At 38.5% G+C, this 20,900-nt stretch overlaps 1 protein-coding gene across 1 annotated transcript; it reads right to left on the bottom strand.

Moving 5' to 3' along the window:
• Positions 1-1,070: 1,070 nt before the first annotated feature.
• On the bottom strand, positions 1,071-20,263 carry LOC141005289 (integrin alpha-L-like). The gene is made up of 30 exons (XM_073477107.1): positions 20,209-20,263; positions 19,913-20,004; positions 19,666-19,748; positions 19,444-19,558; positions 19,175-19,305; positions 18,948-19,090; positions 18,624-18,771; positions 18,222-18,357; positions 18,022-18,095; positions 16,128-16,245; positions 15,355-15,497; positions 14,431-14,577; positions 14,143-14,340; positions 12,919-13,049; positions 12,012-12,169; positions 11,751-11,917; positions 11,189-11,299; positions 8,021-8,091; positions 7,801-7,942; positions 6,475-6,564; positions 6,292-6,371; positions 6,113-6,193; positions 5,956-6,031; positions 5,064-5,171; positions 4,924-4,965; positions 4,711-4,836; positions 4,518-4,631; positions 4,348-4,419; positions 4,125-4,235; positions 1,071-3,940 (listed from the first exon to the last, which is right to left on the bottom strand). Exons 1-30 carry the CDS (start codon positions 20,226-20,228, stop codon positions 3,719-3,721), a joined length of 3,450 nt encoding a protein of 1,149 aa, XP_073333208.1. The 5' UTR covers positions 20,229-20,263; the 3' UTR covers positions 1,071-3,718.
• Positions 20,264-20,900: the final 637 nt, after the last annotated feature.

Genomic DNA, 20,900 nt, shown 5'->3' with positions numbered 1-20,900 from the left:
CCATGTCATTACAGTTAAATTAAAGTGCTTTAAATTTACAGTTTTCCATCCATAGGATTAAGCTAACTGAACTTTTAAAAAATAAGTACACAAGCACACTATTTTATGTTAACTAAACTCAATATTTATTACTCTCTTTGGTAATTGTTTTAATTACACACAAGACAATCACATTGACTTATTGAAACTCAAACGCATGTGACTTGAAATTTGTGTGGCAACTCGCTGCCTCTGAGTACAACTAACTTAAAATTTCTAAAAGTTGTAAATGTCTTCTATTGAACAGTATTTTCTTGCCCTCTCCCATTGAAAACACTGCAGACAGAAAAATATTCATTTTAGTACATAATTTAATAATGAACAGAAATATTGAACTAGGATGAAAAATGAAGATTTAAAAGACATTTTATTTATACTTGTACTTATACTAAAACTTGTATACTTTGTACTGAAATTCCCATAGGAATACTACATAACATAAGGTCTGCAAAATGTGAAGTCCAGACTGTGTAAATAAAAATGTATGAAGATGTTAAATTCATAAAAAACCTATTCTACAAATGTTTTTTTGGAAAAATCAAAAAACAGTCACCCTCTTGTGACTAACAACCAAAAAAGAGGATGTTAAGAAAAACTTGCACTGCCTCCTACTTTAAGCAACTTGAAAAATGTCATTGCGTTTTTGATTAGCTCAGCTACTATTTTAGGAGCTATAATGGAAATCGTAAAATTCCTCTGTGACCATTAATGTGCTAATTTGCTTGTGTTTTTTTTATTTGCGTATGTTTGCGTGTTTTCTTATACATTTGTATTTCTTCTCCAAAGCTACAAAGTGGTCCTTTAAATCAATAGCCCCACACTACCACTATTCATCCTTTTTTGGCAAAACCATTTTTCTGGAAAGGTTGTCACTGTTTGTTTATTTTTTTTGTTTCTTGCAGGTAAAATGTGGATTGCCTTTCTGTGTTTAAGGTGGCAAAATAAAGCAACACAACATAGTAATCATAATAATTCATGATAAGAAAGGCAAGATAATACTGAGAAATAAAATCCAAGCACTCATTTGGACACAAGGGGCAACATGTTTTTATTGATAAAGAGAATAAAAAGTTATTGTGAGCAAAAAGAAATATACTGTATATATACACAAACAAACAATGGGAAACCACAACATATGCCTGCATCACCAATGTTTTAGGATTCCTTATTCCCACTTGATTGCCAACAGACAGTCAGATTTAAATAAGACCTCAGGGGAACGTGTACTTGCTGACCATACTGTATTACATAATGGCTTTTTAAAAAGTGTGCTTGTTTTTTCCTCCTGCCTTTAATAATTCACCCATGTTACAAGTACATCAGTATCTTAATTAAGTGTCATCAGAGTTACTGATAAAAAGCGCATGTGCTTTTTTTTAATATACAAAAAATGTCAAATGTCGACTGTGCCAGGTGAGGCTGAAATATTGTAAGAGCACTGGTTCAGGCGATAAGGTAAATGCATTTCAGGTTTGAGGAAACCCTTACGGAGTCTCCTCCTCGGGACAGGCTCCAGGAGCTCTACTATCCATTTGTTTCTTACTCATTCCTTAGGTGCTACTCACAATTTTGTGCACCTTATTGTAAAGTGTTACCAACCCACAGAATGCTGTCTACAAAGACAATGTTTTGCAAGATTACTATCAATAAACAATGCATTTAATGTACCACTGCATTTACTCAGATGATCATAATTAAGAAGCTATACATTTTAAAGGCACAATCAGGAGGATTTTCCTATAAAACAATGGCTAATACACAAATAATCTGCTACTAACAAATCCTACTCAGCCCACCTTTAACAAGCAGTCAGCTAAGAGGAATGTGAATCCCCCATTCAATACCATGCTAATGATTAAAAATAGCTAAAGACTTACTAGTAGTACTGTACAGTATATTACAATGCAAATAATATATTCATTAATAATACTAATGGATAAATGTAGGAGATGCTAGCAAAAGGATGTAAAACTTGGACAGCTTTACACCAACAAAGAACCAGTTCTGTGGAGAAAACCCAATCAGCAGGATAAACTGTGTGGTGTTTTGGTCTTTGTTTGGTTTTATTTTGGTTTTATTTTGGTTGGACTTCCCGTTTGGTTCCTCACTTCCTGTGTTTCCCCCCGTGCATTTTGGTCAACTTCACTAACACACCTGTTTTGAGTTTTCCCTTGTCACGGCGCAGCAGAGAGCCACACCTGTGTCTTATCATCCAATCTGATCTTCCTACAAGAGGCCTGGAGACGCTCTCTACTGTGCCAGAGTCTTGTTTACTACACACCGTTGGTAATTCAGCTCCAGGCCCTTCGTGTTACTCTAGAGAAAAGATCTGAACTTTATCTCTGAGTGTTTTGGATGTATTTTGTGTTTGTTTCTCACATGCCCTCTTATGTCTTTTTTCCAGTGCCTTCCCGAGGAAACCACCCACAGCTCTCTCCCCCTCACGACCACCCCCACGCCTCCTTCCCCTGGATCATCACGTTTTGTCATTTCTACAATAAACCTTCTTATTTTTTCACTCATTCTGGTCTCTGCTCCTGAGTCTAAAACCACCGAACATAACAAACTGTGGCAATATGTTTCTGCGAACCATGGATATACTGAAACTTGTAATTTCCTTAATGATGCAACTTACTGTTTCTTGAGGTTTAATTTTCAGTTTAATCTTGCAACAATGCTGTACTTATCCCCTAGCTAGGCTTAGGTTAGGGTTCGGAAAAGATCACTTTCTGGCTTAAAGGGATAGTTCAGGTATTTTGGTGTGGGGTTGTATGAGGCACTTATCCCTAGTCATTGTATTACCTGCAGTAGATGCCGTTAGCAAACATGGCTGGAAATTGTCCGGAGGTTGCTTCACACTGACAAATGTTGAAACAAAGTCTCCAACAGCGGTCACTGGCTTGACAGCCTTCTCACCTGTAACACCACCACCCTCCACTCCACCTCCCTACATGGAAGTCAGGTTATAAATGTGTCATGTGAATGTGATATGACACGATTTGTGGAAAAGTCTATATGGTACGTTGCCTATGACACACACAAATGTGAACGTTATGCTATAACGTATGCAAACATTTTATCCTGGTGACTGGGCTGGTCGATAGGGTCACACTAAACCAGATGTAACATTACTAGGATTTACAGCTCAGGTATTTACAATGTTGAGGGAGAAGTTTGCACCTGCTCTATCAGAGTGCCTTTTACATAGAAAACTTTTTAAAAAGAGAAAAAAGAAGAAAAAGGCTTCACCACGTTTGTTTCATGTGACTCAGCTTCAATGTCTTCCTTAGCATATGGAGTATGCTCAGGTGTCATCACGTGACCGACTGTATGTAATGAACATCCATCACATGACAACAGAAGATTGTTAGCCCTGTCTCTTTGGACAACTGGTAAAAGAAGCCATTAACATGAGAAGCCAGTGTCTCCTTGCCGATGACCAGTTGACATGAATCTGGAGCGAGGAGACAGCTTAACATAAACACTAGAAGAAGAGATGAAATGGCTAGACTGGCTCTGTTAAAGGGAAAATATATCTGCCCACTTTAGAGCTTTGGAGGTGCTGGCAGGTGGATTTTATTAGCTTGTTGTCCCATGGTGTCCAGTCTTTATGGTAAGCTAAGCTAATCATATCTTGATAAACGGCCATAGCCTATTTTGATAGTGGTAAATTCATACTTTAATCCAGTTGTTCCTTTGTATCAGCCGGCCGGGTGGCACCGTCTGCCTCACCATCATCAAGACGCGTTTCTTCCTCATCAGATTTGCCATTAGTCTGTGATTGGCTGGCTATCCCCTCCGTGAGGGCAGGGGCACAAGCCATGTCGGCACAAGCCTGAAGAGAAGCTCTTTCCTCCTGTTCTTGATAATACTCAAGCGTTTTCCGCTTAAAGCAACCCAACTTGTGACAGAAGAAAGAAGAAAAGTTATTTTAAGAAAAGACAAGGAGACCCATTTTACAGGAGAAAAAAAAAATCATGTATATGTTTTTAATTCAGTTCAACATTCAGGCAACAGTTCTACATATGAAGACAGAAATTTGTCTTCTATTTGTATTTTATGTAGAAAGATGTTTTGACTCTCACCTTAAACATGATGACTGTAATTATGATCAGAAGCAAAAATCCCAGAATAGTTCCAGTTAAAATGATCAGCAGTTCATCCGGGGGTATTATGAACTCAACCTGAACTTCAGTCTGTTGGCAGAGAGAATAAAAGGTTTGTGGGACCTTTGCTTATTTGAACGAGGATCTAACATTTCTTGTAGACAAAATGGTTTTGGCTGTTTATGTGTAGACTGGTATGTACCCATTTCATTGTTGGATCGTTGTCTTTCCACAAGCCAGTTTCAGCAGACTTCTGTTTAAAACCCCCTTTATTCTGTGGTTGACAAACATGATAAATTGCGTATACTGAATAACATTAAAAAGCATTATTTTTTAAATGGCATTACTTTGGTCTTACATACAACAACATACCTGTTTTTTTTTAGAATCCAGCACATATCGTTGATCGTCATAGCTGACATGTATAAAACTTTTAAATTTGACCTCCGCACCCTCTCCAGTGTATCGCTTAAGAAAGGCAATATTCTGTAAAAGAGTATGTAAATTACTGATATATTTACCACTGTCAATGGTACATGTGGTGTGTATCCTGTCTGCTACGTACCGCTGCATGCTGTTTGAGATCCTTAAATTGTACGTCTCCTGACAATCTAATCTCCGTGCTTGATTCTTTGTCCAGGATGAAACTACCACACGCTATGTTTTTGCAGTATTTTTCTGGGGAGCAGTACTGTAACACAGCAACAGTTTATTTGGGATTTGTAATTTCACGACATGTTCAATGAGAATATTTTGATACTAAATATGTTGTACTTACTTCAGACTTTTTGTCAGTAATGCTTGTGCATTGGGTTTTGTTCTAAAAAAAAAAAAAAGAAGAAAGTAATTGGTAAGAATTAAGGATTTTTTATTCAAAACAGCAGTTTGTATGTATGTATAAGTCCTGTTTCTGCTTACCTGCTGGACAAAGACTTGATAGTTCTCCATTTCAAAGTTATGTTCCAGTTTAGTTGGAAAGAACAGGGACACATTGATAGGATAAGCCTTGAAACCAGTGTTTCTTATCTGCAAACAGTGGGAGACAGTTGGTCCATTTCATAGAGGTTCAACATTTTGTAAAATACAACGATTCACTTTCTTGCTGAGAGTTCGATGAGAAGATTGACACCACTTTCCTGTTTATATGGTAAATATAAAACTACGTTTTGGTTTTAAGGTGGTAATGTGTCAGACTATTTTCTGCTAGTAGACTGTTTTTGTTTAACCTTTGGACAGAGCCAGATTAGCCATTTCCATTCTTCTTCCAGCCTTTATGTTAAGCTCTTGACTTTCTAATGGCTTTTTCTGGAGTTATGTTATATCCTGTCTCATTCCTTTGTCCATACCAAACCCTCATAAAAGTATGTGTTACACTTCAGTTTTTCGACTGCACACAAACTGTTCTCTAGCAAACATCTGACAAGCAAAGTTGGCAACTTGCTAGTAAACACAGTGGAGCCTTTAGCAACTAATGGGCCCGATAAATCACCTTTTAGGCCAAGTTGGTGAGGATGAAAACAGAGCAAAAAGTAGAGTGATAAAGATCTGCAGGGACATGACTGCAAATGAATACTAATTTTGCTATGTGTCTGCTATGTGTAAATAGGTAATTGTTAGCTAACAAGTTCACCTTAGAGTTTTTATGAGATGCTAATGTGTCAGTGTTGTGTTTGGTGCTTGATCAGCTGCCCCCAAGTAGCCAAGAAATCAGTTAATGCAGATCTTTACAGATTGATTAGTTGTTCATGATTAGTTAAAATTTGCTATGGGACTGGATGGTTGCTTGTTGCAAAATAATTTACAGCCTCACCTTGTATATAGCAACCATTTTTTTAGGTGCTGCATCCTCTGTTGAGAAGTTCAGATAGGTGATGGTGTCGTCGTTCCTGGAAAGAAAGCAGGATGGTCAAAATGTACATCTAAGATCTGCAGTTATAGAAATATGATTTATGTGAATTGTCACTTACACTGTTACTACCATTTTAATTTCATATTGTACTGGGATGCTTTTGGTCAGGGAATTGTTCCTGGAGGAGTTTGTATTGTCACTGAGGATGTAAAAAGCATTTGTAGTGAATATCAAACATGAAATATGTAATGAGAGTAAATCATATTTTAATCATACAAAAAAAGAGGAGCTGTGTACCTTTTTCCAATAATGGTCATCGAAACAGTGTCATTCCACTCATATTCAGTATTGATGTGGAAAGAAGTTTTAAATGTTGCCTTCACAGGAAAAAGACAGTTATGTTAGATTTTGCTCACAGAGAAAGGGACAATTAGAGAAGGCTCAGGCAGTTGGTCATAGCTATTGGTTTATGAAACTCACAGTTGATCGGCTGCGATACACAGGAAGGCTGATGCCGCATGTAGTTTTATCAAGAGTGTGGTCACAGCTGTGGAGCGTTGGTCTTGTTGCCTGTTTTAAGAGAAGAATGCGCACAAACACATGTGAACTGAGACCCTCTAGAACAAAAGCTTTTAGTTCAATTCGAATGCTGCGATGTGTGTGCGTACATGGTTGTGTTTAAGCCATTTGTGTGTTTAAGTTTAAATATTCAGTAATTATAAAGAGAGAGATTTCAAACAGCATTAGTTCTCAGAGTCATTTATTGTGATTGAGAACAGTTCCGCCTCTGACACCCCACACATCCACATTCAGTTTCCTTTACTGTTTGAGTAGCACACAAAGTGTGAAAGAAAGCGTTGTAGTGGATACACACTTAAAATGGATGGACAGTTCAACAGAGACTAATTGATCAAGTCTTTCCTTTAGGGATTCAGATTCGTTTTTTTGTTTAACGGGCTGTTGCACAAATGGGCTTTGGGTCAAATGGGACATTTTCTGGAATGTTGGGATTTTGTGTATTTATTCACTGCATTGTGGTGTCAGGTTCACAGAATTTGACTTGAACTGAGATGCCCCACCCCTAGTGCATATATTCAGCAACAATACTTAAGTAGCCTGCAGGAGTTAAATGCTAAACAGTCAGTTGGTGGAATATGTGCCAGAAAATCTTTCTGACACCATTCATCATCACGAGCAGCTGTAACCATTGGGACAATGGATGGATCCATTTATTTGTGTTGTTTACGCCAAATAGTTTGCATTCTCCACCACCCCACCAATTTAGCAAAGCCCTACTGTAACATTGTCTGATTCATGATGGACAGATTTTAAAAAAGGATCAAAATCAGTGCAGCAGAACTAGAAATACTGTCCTTTTCATTCCAATCATTGCTCTTCCTTGTCAGAACATGGCACCAACATTACTCAAATGCAACTCAGCCACCAACAGTTTGGAAATTTAGATGTTTCATGCTCGTAGCGGCTAATGTCCCCTTGAGCCACTAGCCTCAAGCAGAGTTGAGGACTTCTTTCTAACTCCTCACACCAGATTTGTATCATTCTCACTATTGTAGGCCTAGCAGACCCAGACTCAAGTGATATCATTTGAGGTTATTTATCAGACTTCATGCAGTTCCCTCTGGGGCCACAAAAGGCTTAATAGAACCTTTTTCACGTATTCAGTTGTGACTGTGAGCATACTTTGATGTGTAAAGTCTGCGGTGTGCCCCTTTAACAAAAGCAGGTACTGAGGTACAAAGTGGCCACTGAAGGTGACATGATATAGAAGTTTGATTTTAAAGTCACCTCTTCCAAAGTCATCCAAGAGAAGGAGAGGCCTAGAGGATGTTCCACTGAAAGGCTGGTGTTGTATGAGTCATCACCATGATTGGACAGTTTTACGAACAGGGTGAAGTATTTCTTTTCTGCCACTAATAATGTTGGGGTCCTAAGAGAAAGAGAGTATTTCTTAGATTTGGTCAAATGATGTTACTTTTGCCACGCTGTGGTTGTCAGATATACATACGTGAAGTTGAAATCGAGCTCAAGTTCAGCAATACAGGAGTCATTTTTTCTACATTGCTTTTCAAAGGGAACCTGTAGACGGAAAAAAAGAAAAAAAAAGTTAATGTCATGCTTGAAAAAACAGAGAAAGCCAGAAAATCAAAACAGGATTCCTGGAACACAACAAAACAACATTATAGTTTTTGTGACCAGGCAACTACAAAAATGAAGAAGAGTGCTTGAAATTTGGTATAGATCTTCATTTTGTCCCCATATTAACTGTAATAACTTTGATCTCCTGACTTTTCATCTCGTGCCATCATTCAATCCAAGTTTCCCCAATACTTTGGTTTACAACCAAATATCTGCAGAACTAATGACATTCCCATCAGTCTTTGTTGCACTTTGTTAATAGTGCTAATAATTGAATGTTAGCATGCTTACACACATGCTAATAGAAGATTGTGATCATGGTCAACATTATGCCTGCTAATCAGCATATTAGTAATGGTCAGCAGAAATACTTCAGTAGGCTTTAGCAGAGGGGTGTAAATCTTTGTCACTCTCATAATTCAATTTGATTTCGTTTTTTGGTTATCCGATTCAATTATTGATTGAATAGAAAGTCTTTTGCTCGAGTTTATTGTGTGCTAAACCATTAGGAACCATTGAGGTCCATAATCTGCTGAAATACAATATGAGACAACTGGAAATTAAGATAAACGATCTGCAGCCTTTTTATTTTAAAATGCTAATTAATGTGAAAGCATGCATGTGTGTATGTGGACAACAAAATAAGGTGTAGTTCTCTGCTGCATTATTAACTATAGTCCAATAGTGAGACCAGCCACTCTGCTGCACTGTTAGCTCCGGGGGATCCATCATTGTACAGGACGCTGAGCAGAAGCAGAGGTATTTTCTACACCACAGAGTTTGTTTAACATGTTGAATGCTGTGTGTTTGTTAGCTTGTTAGCAGTTGTCAAGCTGGTCTGTTTTGTTACAGCTGTCCACTCCTCCGCTCTTTAACGTTACGTCAGACATCTTATGACAAAATGAAAAGTGTTCACAAACGTGTTAACATTTGTCTTCCAAAGGTAATTATCCAGTCAATAAATAAGATTAAAGCCTGCAACTGCTGCCTTGTTTGAAGATAAACTGCAACATAACACTAGCATTTGCATGCTGTAAATTGTCTGCGTGCTGCACTAGCCTCACAGTCTAGTTCCACCTTTCAACATCACGACACTAATTAACACTGTGGAGCTGAACTGTGGGCCACGCCCCTCCAGCCTGGATACACCAGGTTGAGTGCCTCTCGCAGCTGAATGCAGCAGGCTGAGTGCACCAGGTGAGGGTGGTTGGTTAATTAGCTGGGTTTGGAGTCACACACACACTCACAATCACTACAGAGCAGCAGTGGGAGCACGCAGCATGAGAGGTGACTGAGATTTGGACCAGATTACCAAGATTTGTTTGTGCAGAGCTGGGCTTTCGGGGGAGATGCAGCCGGTGAGCTTGTTGCACTGCTGGTGTCCACTTAATGGTGGTGAGCACTTGGGTGATATGGTTGGGATCACGTTAAATGAATGAAATTAAAATATTTTATGGTTAAATGCAGTTTAAAGTATCACATATTTGGATTTATCCTGGAGAGCTGATTTATTGCAAAGTTAAAATCTTAGAATCATAAGGTTAAATCAAATGTTTGAAGGTGATAGCTGTACACGGTTTAACTTATTTATTTGGGATTAATTATTTGCTGCTTATTTACAGGGTTTATTTCTGGTTATATAAAGAATTTGTATGTTTATCTTGTTTCATTTTCTTAACATGGTGTTTGTTTGTGTTTAAAGGTTTTTCACCTGACCACTATTCACAATTGCAACCAACTTCCATAAATAAAAAGAAAGAAGTAAAAAGAGCAAAGGTGTGATGAGTGGAATCCTGTGAAATCCTCCCGAGATTAGCTACCTTTCAAGTGGGGAGTTCTGCACCAATACCTTTCAACAGTGAGGGCACTTGACAAACACTTTGAAAATAGATTTTTGACATTTGTGAATAGATTCTGAATTGTGGGAGATAAGAATCGCAATTCTTATGTGAATTGATTTTTTTCTACCCACCCCTACTGTAGCAGTTTAATGCTACACAGTCAGTTGGTACAATGTGCGGCAAAAAAAATCTTACCGACACCATTACATCACCACTAGCAGCTTTAACCATTTGGACAACACTGGATAATAGAGGATTGTGAACATGGTAAACAATATACCTGCTAAACAGCATGTTAGTGTAGCAGAATGATATATGTGGGCCATGATGTATGGTGTATCCCTGTTTGTAAAGTGGCCTGTATTTTTCTGCTTTCTCATCTACTCAGTTCTCATTAGCCAATCGCTGCAGGAGGTCATTTTATGAAGGCGCATAGTTGTCATCTCAGCTCTCTCTTGATTGCCTACGCTGAAGGCACGCATCCTGTTCACCTTGCTGCTGCAGTTGTCTCAGCTAGGGATAGTAGTTGTTGCATTGACTGCACTCTAGTTAAGTGTTATTTGCTGTTGTTACATTAGTTGTTTATGCCTTGTTGTAGATACCCCTATCGGGGATCCCCCTCCTTTTGAAGTGAGCCACTCGCAGATTGCAGCCAGTAACCCGTGGTCCACACAGCCTGCTTGTGTAATGTGTGGCGGCTGTGTTGCTGAGCTGCTGCAGCTCACTCGTGTATAGTGTGTCCAGACAGGCAGCGTTGATGCTGCAGCGAAGCTCCTGCCTGCCCTATCTTTTTACATGGAGTTTTCAAGAAACACACAGATAACAATAGGCGAAAACCAAATCTCTAGATGATGTGCCACTGCAGCAAGACGTATGGGTATGAATATACACAGTAGTGTTTCTTCCGCTGGCCCACTAGTTCCCACTCATCCCATAGATTTTAGAAAGTCACTGTTTCAGCTCATTTTGATCTTTAGTGACAAATATGTCCTAAAGGCAGTCTTTGCTATCTGTGTCAAAGGTAAAGGTTCCCTCTAGGAAAGAGTGTTACAAAAGACAAATTCACAAAGTCATCATCACATCCTTAAACAGAATTGCATTTCATATATTATGTCTGCCTAGTAGTGTGCAGAGCGCTGATCACTTCCTTTATCAAAACATGTAAAAGACAAAACTGTATAGATGCAAATGTGTACCTCAACAACAGCCGTCCTTCTGCTGTCCACGTTCAGGGTGGCACCTGCACTGTCAGTTTGGCCAAAGTTCACTCTGATGCTGATGGGTGATAAGGTGTCTGTCACACATTTCTGCAAGAAAAAAAAAGAGTCATCTGGACATTGTTTAAGAAATGTTCAGACAATGCAGAAAAAAAGAAGAGGAGCCCAAAGCACACATTTTGGGCTATAGTCTATAATTGTTCATCATAATAACCAACAAAAGTTGATCAATATACTTGACATGCTTTATGAAACTATCTTAAATTTGAGGTGTACTAGCTTATATACAGACACATGGACAATATTTCCAGATGTAGAGATATGCTCATATACAGTACAGATAGTTAAACAGTATGTGATGGTTTAGATGACATGCAAAGTGTCTTTGAGTCTCTTGAAAAGCCCTATACAAATAAAATGTATTATTATTATTATTATTATTATTATTATTATTATTATTATTATTATTATTATTATTATTATTAGTAGTAGTAGTAGTAGTATTATAAGTATGGTTAATATTATTCATTGGTCTCCATACTGGCATGTAGATGGGGTAGTTCAAGCAGGTGTGTTTATCCCTCAGCTCAAAGGTGGAAGTAACATTTTTAGCTGTCCTGTCATTTTGACTGAAGAAACCTCGAATGATTTTTCTTGTTGGATCCACATGGAGCGTGTACGAGATGTTTAGTCCAGAGTGCATCGCCCCTGTAAAGGCATCCAGAAGGGTTAAAATAACACATTGATAGGGTGAACAGCATCAGCAGCTGTTAATGCATACATTATTGAGACAAGTCCTTACCTGCTTTGCTCTTTGTTGTTTCTACCATTTCAAAGCAGGCTGTCAAGTTAACCATTGGTAAATTTTCGTTTGTGTTGCCCACGCAGCCGATTTTTTCAGTGCTTATCTTCTCAGGTTGAAAAAACAGATGAGCCGTGACATTAAATACTGGCCTGGACCTGAAAGACATTCGTCAAATTAAATAATAATTAAAAAGGCATTATTATACTTTGCACAGGATCTTTTCTCTAGGATGATTGTATACTTAAGCAGGCAAGCTAGGTAATCAAGACACCAGTCCACGATATCACTACCCTCTGCAACTCTGCTCTGGCAAAGCTAAAAGCCAAAATGACTTCAAACTACTTTATCCTTGGGTTGTATGGGAGAGTTTGTATGTGAGATAATTGACAGTTCCCTCCCACATTCACACAAAGTTCTTCTTCACATTTGACTTGTTGAAAACACTGCTGGATGGGGTGATTTGCGTTGATTTTCAACATATAGAAAATATGGCTGCTGCCCTTGAATCATCAAATCTGTCCCAGTCAGAAAATGTATTATGTCTTAGTTTATTGTACAGTTTGCAATGCTGCATTCACTCATTGTGTACTGTTTATTGTACATGATGAGTGAAGGCAGGTAGATTCTCTGGTAATGTGTGCCACTCTTGTTGAAAACTGAACTCTGAGATGTATTCGGCGTTGAGAGGCTAAGGCCAGCGGTAGACTTGCTTTTTAACCATGCTTTGACATAGACAAGCTGCATATTTCATGACATTTACACGTATGTTTATTATTTGATGATGCACACAAGCAACGCTCCAAACACGAGACAGTCATCATGTGCATGCGACTTGTTAAGATGAAGTATATCTCCAGCCTGAGAGTTAGTAATTTGACCTACTTAATGTACACAGTATCCATACCTCAAGACAACAGCCATGCCTTGTGATCCGACCACAATGTCTGGGAGTCCATCCTCTCCAAGGTCTATTTCCCCATAGATTGCCTGTCCAAAGAATCTCAGCCCAGGCTGTATTTCCTTCCCCAAGATTCTCTGGAATAACATAGATAGAGATATGACAACTGAAACAGTATGTGATTTATCCAGGTGAGACAAATAAAGGTTTTGAAGGTAAATACCAAAATCATAAAAAACCCTGACGATAATCATATTCCGTAATCAGTTATATAATTCCATGGATGACTTTTTAATTTTATTCAAATGCCAGTTTTAGACCGATGTTTTGGCAAACAAGCACATTTGCCTAACCCTCCTGATGATGATGCACTATAAAAAAAAGTATGTTGGGAGACATTTGATGCGTCTCCAGCATGACTTGACCCAACGACCTAACAACACATTGTTGTTTAGGGTCAACACCTTAATGGCCCAGACACACCAAACTGACAACAAAGAGCAAGCAGTGACAAGAGACTGGCTGTTGTGTTGCCTGTGTCTCAGCCAAAAGGCTGCACTTGACATAACCCAAAGACTGCAGCCCACTGCCAGCTACCTTGTGCCTTCTGCGCCTGCGTAAAAGGAAATAACTCTCCATACCACAAGAGAGTCTTTATTCATCAAAAAGGGAAACTGGAAGACTCAGAACTACAAATAACTGTTGTTATGACAAAGCAGCGATGACTTTTTATCAAATACGTCTGATAAAAAGTTGCAAATGGCACTGGTGCAGAGGCAAAAAATAAAAAGAAAGCGCACTAACTTAGTTAAATAATCGATCGATTCTAGTGATGGGCTCCAGGGGCTTTCCCTTTCTTTTTCCATTTCTCTACAGTGAACTTTTTTGATTGGCTTGCTTAGCGGCCAAACAGTCATTTCTCTTACCAATGGGCTTTGCTGCCAACTCAACATGCTCGGTCAGCCAAAAAGCCAACACGGGACAACAAGGCGCTGTTTACGCTCACGAACAGCCCGATATTGGCCTGGTGTGTCAGGGCCCTTAATCCCTTAGCCACAGGGCTGACGTGATGCACTACTGATTGATATAGAAGAAGAAGTTTCGTCTGCTCCTTGCATAGTAATCACTCAACCAGTCAGTTGCTCTTCTCTTCATATAGAGGGTTACCTTTTTTAAAAACAAAACAACAATGCAGGATATTGTGTTTCTTTTCTGTTTTTTCTGTCTCACCTGGCTGAAAGTGCTGCGTATCCCTCTATGTTTGTCACCAAGGAAGATGTACACAACCCCTCTGTTATCATCCTCAAGGGGGGCTCCAACAGCAACGTCTCGGAGTCCATCTCCATTCAGATCTGCAAGACTGGATATAGTGGTGCCAAATCTCCCCATGGATGGTGCAGTCATATTCTGTTCTCTTTTCAGCCGTATCTGTGAATATAAGAACACCAGTTCATTGACTAAGACAATCAATAAACGCATTCAATATCTCAATGTAATCTCATTTAAATCTGATCCCACCTCATCAGTCAGTGTGTAGACGTATATATGGCCCTCTCTCTTCTCCCTCTCCTGGTAAAACAGGGGAGCTCCCACCAGCAGAAAATCGGTGTTCCCATCTGAGTCAATATCTACTGAGCACAGCTCTGCACCAAAGTAGGAACCAATCTGAAAAGTGAAGTTTATATCATTTAACTTACAAAATGGTGCCAGCACAAGGAAGTTCTTTGGTTTCCTCCCTGCAACCACAGAAACGATGTGCCTTTGCACATTTTCATAAAGGTGCAACATGCACTTTGCATCTCTAAATGTAGAGAAAGTAAAGCAGCAGATTTGATCAAAGAAGGCAGCTAGATTTCTTCAAGACAAAGATACAATCTGGGAATCAGGGTCCAGCTGCTTTTTCCAAGATGCAGGTTAACTTAGTTTATCTGTGGAATGGCATTTCTTTTGTGTTCCAGTGTGTGTACTGTTTTTGATTACTGTCTTTTCTATGTGCTGTCTGTCTAACATGTACAGTGCTATGAAAAGATATTTCCTCCTCGGCCAAGTCTAAGATGTAAATGTGAGGGGTTTCTAGGTATTACTAAGGAAAGTGATCCCAAAAATAAAAGTAAACCTGCCTCCTATGTAACTTCAGTGAGAGGGTAGGATCACAACGTTTCATTCATGTTTACTTCAAGATACAAGTTTTCAAGACTCAACATTGTTATGACGTAATGAGTTTTGTTTGTCCTTAGCATCTACATTATGTCATTGTCACAAATTGTTACAGGCCTAGCGTTTGTATTTATGACAGTGGTGTTGCACTCAGAAACTGTGGATTGGGGTACCAAATCACGCAAATTGCCAATTTCCACGTAATGTTGCTTTAAGGCAAACTTACAAAAATAATTTCTGTTAAGCATATGTAAAGCCATTTTCTTTCTCAAGAGAGTTACCAACCTGCTCCCCATTTATTCTTTGGGCTGTGGTCCAGCTCTTGCCATCATGTCTAAAAAGTACGACCTGTCCTATGTGTTCAAATCTTGGTGCACCAGTGAAATACAGAAGAGCTTCATTCTTCTCTCCAACAGAAGTAGAGTATCCTGCAACAGAGTAAGTTACAAATAACTTCACTTCATAAATTCACTGTTATGTTAATTTTCATGAAACCTAATGCTGTTTTTTCTAATTTTGAAGGGGTTGTAGATGAACATTGACTCAGTTTATGATCCCCTCTTATGTATTTGCTACTTTTTCAGTACAAAGCTATTTTTAACCCATAATTGAGGTTGGAAACTGATTTAATAAGACTTAAGCACACAGCAATAAAATCACTAACATGTAAGTGAATGATTTAGATTATCTTGTTTCAATGCAATGTTGTGCTGGGAAAACTTGGGTCCTGGGATCCATTTTGATCGTCAAAGAACAATCACGCCCCCACATTGGCAATGGCGCTCCCTGATGGCAGTGATCATGTGTGATCATCATCTGTGTGTCATTTGTGTCAAGTGGCATCCCAAGAGCCAAGGTTATCCAGTCGAACATTGCATTGTACCTCTACGATCAACGTTATTCGCTTCACTTGTTAGTGGTTTTAATGTTGTGGCTGATCCGTGTATGTTTTTTTGCCAAGCATCATTTAAAAATAAAACATTAGTATCTCAAGTCAAACAAGAAATTCTGTTACTAAAGAAGCAGAAAACATGAAACTAAATAAATAAATTTACTACCCATGTAGGAGTCGTTCTTCATGAGAGGATCTTGAATTTGTGTTTCTTTTTGTTCATGAAGTTCTTGGAGAGAACCACGCCATGTGTTGGTTCCCACTGAACCCAGAATCATGGTATCCTGTTGACAGAAATGTGCAGGACTGGTCAGTGAACAAAGGGTAATGCAGCCAACAACAGTAGTTATGTTGGGAGGTGACAGATCAACTGCCTAGTCTGACTAGCAGCAGTCAGATTACTTTATCCAGTGAGCTTGGTCCAGTGAGACAGGGCGGGGTCAGCACCTTAAGGCTACATTCACACCAAATCCGTCAATCTGGTGAAAACTCATGTCTTCCCATTAATTTTAATGAAGGTAGTCCATTTTGGTTTTGAGCCCAGGGGCTTCTGAACAACAAAAACAGCTGTGGCAAAAAAGTTGAAACAGACTCAAGCCCGACGCCATGTTGCGTGGTTTGGCCAATCACATAAACTGGCGATCAGACTAACGGCATGAATGACTGAAACCACAGTTGAGTGTAACGTAATGTGTCATGTGTTTTCACTCAGTTTGGCATTGTGCACTTTTCATCTGTTGATGCCGATGATGTTAGACTGTGAATGTTAAGTCTGGCTAAATGCAACTGACGGAAAACAACAGACACTTCTCTGTGTAGCACGATGTTCACCTGTGATCACTCAGTTAGGTCTTGGTCTTTGGTGCCCCAGTTTGAAACACAACACAACAATATACCTCGCGTCCTGGTTATTCACTGTTACTTTTAATCAAACATTGTGGACAAATGATCACAAGTAGGACAACTGCTAGTGCTAGTAGCATAAGTGCTGTACTGTAACGCTTCATCTCTGGATGTGGATATCTGGATCTCTACATGTGTAAAAAAAAACTCCTCAGACACCACCTGTTCACTACAGTCTACAACCTCTCTCAGTTCTGCTTCCCTGTCAGACTCTAATCCTTGTTACTTGTTTCTGTTTGTTTGTTTGTTTGTTTGTCTGTTTGTGTACCATTGATCCTACTGTGTATAGCATCCTTGGGTCCTGTGAAAGGCGCTATACAAAGCCAAGCTAATTTTATTACTATTATTATTACCAAACTGATCCGGAGGTCGGTTAAAGTTCACAACGTGTGACACACGTGGCCTTGGAGTGACAGTAAACTGTCACACAACCCTGTGGCGTTTCGCTGCACCACCAGATTTGGTCTGAACACAGCCTAAAGGTGTGGTTTGGTTAACTGTAGTGCATTTTTTTTCTTTTTCTTTCTTTCTTTTTGTTTTTTTTTAAATAAATCATTATGGGATAAGATGAGTCATTATGTTTTGCCAAACTTGTGGAGGCCATGCAAGCATGAGTGCATCCTGTCATTAAAGCAACAGGGGGACGAACCAAATACTATGATCTTCTGAAATTCAAGATCATTTTTCAAAGATTCAACCTCATCACTTGAATTGTCTCCACTGTGCTGATTACGTCTAGCTTCATTCTTACTGGTGAAGTTCGCCTTTCCTACCTAGCTTACACTTTGCTGCAAACATACACAAGTTGCCATTTTCTGTTGCTTATCTGACATTTCTGTGTAGCTGCTAAAGGCACGTGTGCTACCAATACATGTGTGATTTTATATGGGACTCTGGGACCTGTTTTATTTTATAAAAATCATTCACAGTTACTGCCAATTTTTTTTCTTTTTTTTTTGGGTTAATATTTAAACTAATTTATAGATTTACCTGGATAGTGTGTTTTAATGTAAATATCCCACACAACTGACACCACAGTGACAGGCCAAATGTTGGTGCTAAAATTAAAGATCCAATTTTGCAGCTTTTAGAAATGTGTGAAGAAAAAAGATGTAGTTTTTAAATGTGTCAACATTTGACTTTCTGATTTTACTCACCTTGTAGAAGACGGCACTGAATCCACTCTGAGACATTTCATTGGTGAGCTCTCCGGCTAGAGCCTGTCTGGAGCCTATATAAAAATTTGCAGTAATATTTCATGTTACTATTGCAGGGGCATGCCATTTAGATAAAATTGTTTTTTGTCAAAATATTATTTTACAAGGAGGGAAAAGAAAACCATACAATTCAACATCACCTTCCATATAAAATATCTTATTTTGAAAGTTTTCCAGTATTCCTGTGAGTCCATTGTAGTTCTCAATTTTGAAGATATTTTTTTTTTTTGGTTCCGAAGCAATGTTCTCAAATTTGTCCAGCTGAACGTCTTTGACCTGAAACCAGAATGCTGCTTGAAATAATGAAGTACCTCGACATCTGATGTCAACAAGACAGTTTTAACAAGACAGTTTTGTACAATACTGGACTCAAATGTTGAATCAGTACAAGTTGCACTATTTAAGCTGAGCTCTGGCACAATTGTTACTTAAAGCAACATTATCTAACTTTTTACATCTCTGAGGTATACCTCATGTGATTACTTGATCTGTTGGACAAATAAGATAGAAAAATGAAACATGTTATATCAAAGACAGCTTACCGCAATGACAAAACGAATAATGTTTTTGTCATCATATCTTTTAATAATGCCGCTGTCACCATCACTAGGATCTCCATCTGTGATCAGCACCAGAACTTTAGTTGCATCAGGAGAGGCGCCTGCACCAGGGTTTTCAAAGATTTCATCCCTGAAACAAATGTAACAGGTGAAACTGTAATGCTCAGAATAAAACTTTATGTATAAATATGAATATATTAACAAAGAAGATGCTTATAATTTTACAGTTGTACTTTGGCAGTTTGTTTAAAGTTATTAAGTTGTTTGAGAGTTTGAGAGCTGTTTGTGTGATGTAACTGAACTTACATCACAAATTTGAGGGCTTTGTGTGTGTTGGTAAGACTCTTCATATGGATTTCTTTCATTAGATTTTCAAGAGCAGTACCAGCTTGATAGTCATTGAAGTCAAAAACTTTTCTGACACTAAAGGAGAACTGAACTGCTGCAAACTGAAAAAAGGAGACACGTAACATTGTTTTTCAATTTAACAAACAAATGCTATATATGCTGTAATGTTGCAGTAGTGCAGTGACCTTGACTGATGTTTGATTGAGGCTCTTCATTATATCCACTATGAATTCTTTATTCTTGTGGAACTCCCCGTCAGTCATACTCTGTGATCCATCAAATAGAAAGACAAGGTCCACTGTCTTTTTTGTGCATTCTGAAAAGAATAATAGAGGAAACGTTTGTAAGGAAGGTTTAGTCAGGATCAAAACACTGAATATAATATCTTACTGCCAGGACCAAGTGCTATGACCACAGTGAGTTGGAGACGTGTATGCTCTCTAAATGTTTTTACCTTGGAAAGCAGGTGTTGAACGGGAGATCTGCTGAAGATCACTTGTCACCGTGTAACACACACTGTTCAGATAGGAGTTCTCATCACATTCATGGGCTACACTTGGACTGCAAACCTAGATCAGAACATAAGAGGTGAAATTAACTTGATCATATGAAATTGTTTTGCTCAGAACTTTGAAAAAAATGTCACAGAGAAAGTGTATTTTAGATTTTATCTTACAGTGAATTGGGAGCGACTGGTGTCTTTAGCTATTGACAGGCCAAGGTACTTGACTGGTATTGTTGTGTTGCCAAGAGAAATTTCTGCAAGAGTAGCATTTGATTTAAAATACACAAAGTTTTTAGGCTGCAATATGACATTTTTTCATTTTAGATGTCATCTTTCTGCATTGTTGGAAATTGTACTGTTCCTCTTTTTAATAGTGGGATTCATTGTGTAGTGTTTACTTCAAAAACTGCACTTATACCTTTAGGGTTGAAGCACTGGGTGTCTTTGACATGAACAGGTTTGCATATTCCCCCAGATCCATTTCGCTGCAGAGGTGCTGTAACAATTATCCTGGGGATGAACAACCAAGATGACACTAATCTTAACCATTTCAGTGGCCAGGCTGACACAAGTACGTAACATCCATGCTACACGCAAAAGGAAATCTTGCCTAACTGATGAAAAATTTTAGCTACTGGGCTGATGGGTAATAAGGATTTTGACACAGCAATATTAAATATCAACCGAACCACCAAGTTGTAAATGCAAACTTACCCTTTCTCTTTACCAGACATGAACTGAACCACTTTGTATCCAAAGAAATCTTTTTGTTCACCAGTGTAGACATCAGGGTCTGTCATATCGATGTTGAAAGCCAAAGAGACACGGGTGGCTGCAGTTTGTGAAAAAAACAGACCACATGAGTCTTATGACATGTTAAACCTTAATCTTAATGGCAACTAAACTGTAATTGTTACTCATAAATAATCAGGACTTGAAAAACTGTTTTCGAAATAATTTGATATTTTAAGCCAATCTCATCACTAAATTTGTTTTTCATGATATTTTAAAAATGCATTCATTTCTAATATTTTGTTCAGGTCTGCACAACCCAGTCTTCATCTATCTTATCTACAGTCCAAATAAAGAAAAGAAGGAAGTGTGTAACAGGACACTAAAGTACCTCTGTGACAAATGTGTGTTCAACACTTCATGTGTTCCAGCTTCATGTTTATGTTGTGATTTCACACAAATTTCATATTTATTCCATAATCCTGCCTTTTCCATGTTACAATATAGAGAATTCAGCATGTTGCCTATAATGCACTTACACTCATAAACAAGTGGCTGTGACACAAGTGTCATTCTTCACATACTTGCCTGCATAGTTTCTGTGTACCTATTAGATTAATAGGTATATGCACTAGGAGGCAGATCAGGGCCAAATAGACCCAGGGTGAGAGAAT

The sequence above is a fragment of the Pagrus major genome, chromosome 1 (genome assembly GCF_040436345.1).
Source record: "Pagrus major chromosome 1, Pma_NU_1.0".
Taxonomy (NCBI): domain Eukaryota; kingdom Metazoa; phylum Chordata; class Actinopteri; order Spariformes; family Sparidae; genus Pagrus; species Pagrus major.
Note: the sequence above shows the minus strand (reverse complement) of the source record. Positions and strands in the feature narration are given on the sequence as shown.

Bases quoted from the DNA above. Each gene is read 5' to 3' on its own strand.
- LOC141005289 (XM_073477107.1), bottom strand. From the start codon at position 20,228: ATGTCTGGTAAAGAGAAAGG. The intron at 4,966-5,063 runs GTAAGCAGAAAC...TTTTTTTTTTAG, and splicing joins ATCAAGTCTTTGTCCAGCAG to AACAAAACCCAATGCACAAG. The intron at 4,837-4,923 runs GTAAGTACAACA...GCTGTGTTACAG, and splicing joins TTACTGACAAAAAGTCTGAA to TACTGCTCCCCAGAAAAATA.